This window comes from Engystomops pustulosus, chromosome 11 (assembly GCF_040894005.1).
Source record: "Engystomops pustulosus chromosome 11, aEngPut4.maternal, whole genome shotgun sequence".
In the NCBI taxonomy this organism is placed as follows: Eukaryota; Metazoa; Chordata; class Amphibia; order Anura; family Leptodactylidae; genus Engystomops; species Engystomops pustulosus.
In genome coordinates this window covers 3,764,609-3,771,549 of record NC_092421.1, presented here as the reverse complement: position 1 = coordinate 3,771,549, position 6,941 = coordinate 3,764,609, and the positions used below count along the sequence as shown (strand labels likewise).

The 6,941-nt window shown below is 43.8% G+C and overlaps 1 protein-coding gene across 1 annotated transcript; it reads left to right on the top strand.

The window, feature by feature from the left end:
• The first annotated feature begins 260 nt into the window (after positions 1-260).
• LOC140106256 (homeobox protein prophet of Pit-1-like) lies at positions 261-3,481 on the top strand. Its single transcript, XM_072130560.1, has 3 exons — positions 261-323; positions 1,523-1,701; positions 2,815-3,481. The coding sequence occupies exons 1-3, from the start codon at positions 308-310 to the stop codon at positions 3,340-3,342; spliced, it is 723 nt and encodes a 240-aa protein (XP_071986661.1). The 5' UTR covers positions 261-307; the 3' UTR covers positions 3,343-3,481.
• Positions 3,482-6,941: the final 3,460 nt, after the last annotated feature.

The window sequence follows — 6,941 nt, the reverse complement described above, 5'->3', positions numbered from 1 at the left end:
CATTCAGTAACCTGTCCACTGCCAATACGGGTGCACTCTTACTATAACTATCCTGCTTGTAATTTAGCTTTTCCAAAAATATACCATAGTGCCAGTTCACATCTCATCAGTTTTTTTGGCATCAGATATTTTGAGCATAAACCAGGTGTGGTGGAATAGTCAGGACAGGTGCAGATCTTTCCTAATCACCTTCCTGGTAATGACTCATAATAACTGATGCCAAAAATAATGACATAACTGAGATGTGAATGGGCCTGAGATCTTACAGTTGGACAGGACTAATATCCATCCGCCCTCTCCTGAGTTTATGGTAAAATGTTCTGGTAGGTGTCAGCTTCTGGGTTTTTTTTAACACTTGCTTTGTCCTTTCCTCTGCCCTGCTCTGCTATAGGGACAGAACTAAGAACCTGATGGCTTTGTTAGATCAGTTACATGATGAACACCAACTAGTCAGGTCCAGCTGACATGTAATAATGGTCTGTGAAGTCTCCAATGTTGCCTTACATTTATAAGACTTTAGTGCAGATGTGAATGCAGCTCAGGACTCATGCACACAATCAGGTTTTGCGGATGATTACATTTCCTACAGATAGATGTCCTTCTTTACTTCATACTCAGGCACAAGTTCATGGGTTCCATAGTTATGGGAAACTGAGCAGTGAAGAGTCATATTTGCCCGAGATGAGCCAAGATTAGAGGCTGCTGGGGGGTGTTACTTCAGATGCACCAATATTTTGTTATATACGTATAAATATCATTTTGGTGTCATATTAAAAATAAGGAGCTCATCTTTAAGATTTCTGCAGGCCTGTGGTAGTGTGATCTACAGGATCAGAAATACAGACATAGTTGAGCTGCAGATAAAATTGCAGTTCCTGCTGTATCCCTGGTTAAAAACTGATGTGATCTGAAAAATGACATTCCCCTAATTGATATGGCACAAAAAGCATCTTTCTAAGTACTAGAGTTAAAGAAAATGACACATTCCCTGCAGCCTCTTAACATGCCTATAAATATGACTCTTCTCTGCTCATTTTCACATGACTTAGGGAGATGGGAGAGATTTCACATATAAAAGTGAGAATACTAGAAAGGAGATGTCATCCCCTACCTGACCGGGTTAGTCGTTTTATTGGGGTAAAATCTGGTGACAGGTTCCTTTTAATAATTTAGCCTGGACTATTGTGGAGATCCATTGTGTAGCAAATCCAAATTGTTTCTCATAGCAGAAATATTACATGTTCCAACATTACACAAGTATCTTCATGGAATAGTCACACTATATATACAGTATTATGGTCACACTATATATATATATTTTAGTCACACTATATATACAGTATTATAGTCACACTATATATATTATAGTCACACTATAATGACAAGTGCTGTTAGTTCAACTCAAAATCTGCACCTAAAACATGTGTCTTGGTCGTGTCGGCGGCATAGACTTTACTCCATGTGTGAACCTATTTGCAGAACACGGTCACATTTGGTCATTTTGACTTTTTTTCTCTTGCAGATGGTCAAAACACGAACGGCTTCAGTCCCATAAACGGGAAGGTGAGGAGACGGAGGACTGTGTACAGTCGCGCACATCTGGATCTGTTGCTTAAAACATTTGAGACAAACCCTTATCCAGGTATCGCACTGAGGGAGGAGCTGTCCCGCATCACAGGGGTGCACGAGTCCAGAATCCAGGTAATCCCATTATTCATGGTCTGTGTGGTAGATACACCTGCAGCTGCTGGGTGTGCTGGGGTTGTAGATTCCTGTACAGGGTGTGGACCTGCACATAATTCATATCGTTTATTAAAGCAAATAGCATTATTTATATCTTTATAGTATCATAGTTTATCATAGTTTATATGGTTGAGAAAAGACACATGTCCATCAAGTTCAACCAAGGAAGGGATTGGATGAGGAAGGGATTTGGGGGAAACATTTCTATATAACATAACCATCAATGTTAATTGTAAAAAGACATCTAGACTCTTGTTGAAGCTCTCTGCTGTCCCTGCTGTGACCAGCGCCTGAGCTCTCTGCTGTCCCTGCTGTGACCAGCGCCTGAGCTCTCTGCTGTCCCTGCTGTGACCAGCGCCTGAGCTCTCTGCTGTCCCTGCTGTGACCAGCGCCTGAGCTCTCTGCTGTGCCTGCTGTGCTCTGCTCCTGAGCTCTCTGCTGTCCCTGCTGTGACCAGGGCCTGAGCTCTCTGCTGTCCCTGCTGTGACCAGCGCCTGAGCTCTCTGCTGTCCCTGCTGTGACCAGCGCCTGAGCTCTCGGCTGTCCCTGCTGTGACCAGCGCCTGAGCTCTCTGCTGTCCCTGCTGTGACCAGCGCCTGAGCTCTCTGCTGTCCCTGCTGTGACCAGCGCCTGAGCTCTCTGCTGTCCCTGCTGTGACCAGCGCCTGAGCTCTCTGCTGTCCCTGCTGTGACCAGCGCCTGAGCTCTCTGCTGTGCCTGCTGTGCTCTGCTCCTGAGCTCTCTGCTGTCCCTGCTGTGACCAGGGCCTGAGCTCTCTGCTGTCCCTGCTGTGACCAGCGCCTGAGCTCTCTGCTGTCCCTGCTGTGACCAGCGCCTGAGCTCTCGGCTGTCCCTGCTGTGACCAGCGCCTGAGCTCTCTGCTGTCCCTGCTGTGACCAGCGCCTGAGCTCTCTGCTGTCCCTGCTGTGACCAGCGCCTGAGCTCAGCTATTCCACAGACAGTCAGGACAAGTTGTCCTTATGTTACTATGTATTATCTCTGTGTTTATATCTGTGTTCTCTCTCCTCTGTTAATATGACTGATATCTGATGCTTATTTTCTGTATCTTTAGGTTTGGTTTCAAAACAGAAGAGCCAGAAAAAACAAGAAGAAGGTATCTCAAGAAGGAGAAAATCTGCCTCAAGAAGAAAATTGGCTACAACACAATCCTGAAGCTCCTCAAGTCAACCAGTCTGCAAGGCCGGAGAAACAACCCTGCAAAATGGGATTCCAGGGAAGTTATGAGCAGATGTACCAGCAATGTGCTGCTCCCGTACATCCGCTCAGCCACCTGCATATCAACACTTTTCCTGGTTCCCAGTATCTCAATCCCAACTTTCCTTGCCCGGCAGGTGGTCAGCTAAGACCTCCAGACAGCTGTGCACAAGACTATCATCCATATGTGCCGGTGGTTCCCAGCAGTCACCCGGCTCATGGCAGCATGGAGTATACATCATCCTCATCCAAGACACAAGACCCCATTCATATCGCTCCTCAAGAATCCTCCTTACAAGACATCCTGGAAGAATTCCAGCCACGCTGGACGGAAGTGGCCACTAATAACACCCACCTTACTGAAGACCTGCAGTGTTTGTTTTAATGCTGAACTGAAACATGTTCCTAATATTCTACTGATGAGTATTTGATACGGAGCGATAACTACTTTGGACAGTGCATAGGGGTCCAAATAGTGGAAGGTGCCTTCTAGAGGATTAGAAAAAAAGCCAATTTCTTTTAAAAACAGCGCCACACCTGTCCAGTGGTTGTACCTGGTATTGCAGCTCAGCTTCATGCAAGTGAATATGCCCGAGCTGAGCTGCAATACCAGGTACAACCACTGGACAGGTGTGACAACCTGCACACAGTTATGGCGACACAAGCAGCCATGAATTATATAACACTGTGCAATCCCTTTAAGACGAGAAGGTGCTCAGTGGAACACTTCAGCAAATGTCAACTACTGTTTATACTGTTTACTACTGCAGGAGCAGACATCTAGTTAGATTATTCTTTGATAGGTATTTTTTATACTTTTCTTTTTTTTTTTTACTTTGCCAAACTTAACACACTTTAAAATTTTCTTATTAACAATAAAATTTGCACATGAAAGCCTTTTGTTAGAGATGTTCATTACACGATGATATATTTCTATTTTTCTATTATAAAGCACTTTGGTTGATGAGATTAGAGCAGACACAAAAGTCATGTAAGATACAATGTAACTATCTACTATACGTCTTCCAATCAGAATCCAGATGGTTTCTTATGTCTCTATGTACAGTAGTGGAACAAATAAATGTCTTTTCTCTAATGTCTTGACTTTGACTATCAGATGAGGTACTAAAGTGTCCCATTAGAGGGGATTGGAGGTGAAAACTAGTCACTTAGTTGTAATAACATTGCCAATTAATTAAGGTGAGCAGCAATGTGCGGGACTGGTCTAGACGGCTTCCCATTGTTGTGCCTTGTCCCTAGACAGTAAGTCATTACAAAAGGCCAATAAACATGTGATGTGGATTGGCTTAGTGTGATGCTGTGTGACAGGTAGGTAGGTGCCAAGGATCAACGCTTATTGATGCTGCACATCAAAATTAACCAATAATATAGAAATGTGCATAAAGTTTCCCCTGGTTTATAAAATGGACTTTTCTGGGATTGTAAATGTCCTCATATTTCCAAAGGTAATAATAGCCCCAGATCAGATATCAGATCATCTCATACTCAAACATTGACATTACACATAAAATTCATTACCTGAGGTGTAACCTTGCAGGAGTCTGTATCCCCCCCCGGGCCCCAGTACCCGAGAGGTGACATGTATTATGCTGTTTGCTCCTGTTATTTTTCCGTGGGCGCCATTTTTTTCTGTTTCTCCAACCTATTTATATTATTTATAATATTTATTATAATAACATTATTTAAAAATAACAAATCTGCCCCGCTAGGTTTTCCGCTACCTCTGCAGATAATTCCACATGGTGGTTGGGAGGTTATGGATTTTGCAAGGGGGAGCAGGTTCTTCATGTTGCACATCTGTTATTTAGACTCATAATATAGAAAGTACTAAAACAACACTAGGTAAATGTATTAATAATCAATGGGGATGTAAAGCTGGTTGAAGTCGGCATATTCTAGCAGCGCTATGTAATAATAATCTTTATTTATATAGCACCATCAAATTCATAAATCATAGGGGCATATACAAATATAATATTACATTGGAACAATAGGAGTGAGGGCCCTGATCACAAGAGCTTACAGTCTATAAGGATGAGGGGGAACACAAGAGCTTACAGTCTATGAGGATGAGGGGGTGACACAAGAGCTTACAGTCTATGAGGATGAGGGGGTGACACAAGAGCTTACAGTCTATGAGGATGAGGGGGTGACACAAGAGCTTACAGTCTATGAGGATGAGGGGGTGACACAAGAGCTTACAGTCTATGAGGATGAGAGGTGACACAAGAGCTTACAGTCTATGAGGATGAGGGGGTGACACAAGAGCTTACAGTCTATGAGGGGGTGACACAAGAGCTTACAGTCTATGAGGATGAGGGGGTGACACAAGAGCTTACAGTTTATGAGGATGAGGGGTGACACAAGAGCTTACAGTCTATGAGGATGAGGGGGGACACAAGAGCTTACAGTCTATGAGGATGAGGGGGTGACACAAGAGCTTACAGTCTATGAGGATGAGGGGGGTGACACAAGAGCTTACAGTCCATGAGGATGAGGGGTGACACAAGAGCTTACAGTCTATGAGGATGAGGGGGTGACACAAGAGCTTACAGTCTATGAGGATGAGGGGGACACAAGAGCTTACAGTCTATGAGGATGAGGGGGTGGCACAAGAGCTCACAGTCTATGATTTAAATCTGCCGTTGTGATACATGTCTATTTTGCATGTAAATATGGGTCAGTTGCACTTTGATTTGCGCCTAAAAAGTCCCTAATTTGCTAAAAAAAAATAAGGTGCAAAAAAAAAAGAAAACATGTCTTTCACAGATACATAAGAAGACTGCAACACACAAATCCACTGGCAAACTTCTTAACACCCTGGCAAAGGTGACAAATTTGTGGCCGAATAGAAGGCTATGATGCCTGGGCTTGGTACAGTGAGCACAATGAGTGCTTGCCATTCAGGTCAATGGCCACAAAAAAGAGCATGTTCTATCTATCCTCGGCCGGTTTTCTATGGAGCGGGGAGGGGCGAGCAGCACTCACCTTTCCTCCTCTTCAGCAGGCAGGCATACGTCCATATAAAAGCACCCTAAGGCCCATTCCACTTTTGCGAGTGTGATGCAATGAACTCGCATCACACTTGCAACGCATGCTGCCGGGATCGAACGGGATCCCATTTACATATCACACAACATGAAAATGTTCACATAACACCCGGCTCTCATGGCTGTCCGCTCTATTTTATCGATATATTTGTAAGCCATACAATGGCGTCGATTTTCACATCCGTATTCAGTGATTTCCACGGATGCCTCACAAATCCATTGATGCCTACGGGTTATCACATTGGCGTGTATTTTCACTGATCCGTTGTCTGTAATAAACATTACGAAACGTCTTATTTTATTCACTGATCCGAATAACGGAAGGCAATAGAAGTCTATGGGCCTGCAAAAAAAATGGATGAAACATCTGTTTTTTTCACTGATGGGCCTGAAAAACCAGGCGTGATTTTCGTGAAACAATGTTAAACCTTCCGTTTTTTTTGCGGATACAGACAAAAAAACGGAAGAAAAATGGAGACAAAACCATTTGAGGCGCAACTGAAGCTGAGGACCATCAATGTGAAAGGGCCCTTACACTGAATCATCTTCCCGCACAGGTAAGATGCTACCAAATAATGAATAGGTTCTGAAAGGTCCATATGGGTTCAATGTAACTTTAACCATCCAACAAGTAGGAAATCTGTCAGGCAGAAGGTTTGGTTTTGGAGGAGAGGGAAGGGGGGGGGGGCTAACAGTTTATTCAGGAATTCTGCAGACACAACACGTGGACACTCATCTTCTTCATTGAATTCACCAGACGGTTCTCTGCTACTGATCATATGACGTGTGATAAATCACTGTGGATGTGCACATGTCAGGACTTGTTATGGGACCCTGAAGGTGGCTGTAAACGTACACAGTCTACACTTAACCCCTTAGCACTCTGCGTCTGATATATCGGACACGGAGCGCA

Excerpts from the sequence above, each read along its gene's own strand:
- LOC140106256 (XM_072130560.1), top strand. Across the intron at positions 1,702-2,814 it reads TGCACGAGTCCAGAATCCAG|GTTTGGTTTCAAAACAGAAG; the intron begins GTAATCCCATTA and ends CTGTATCTTTAG.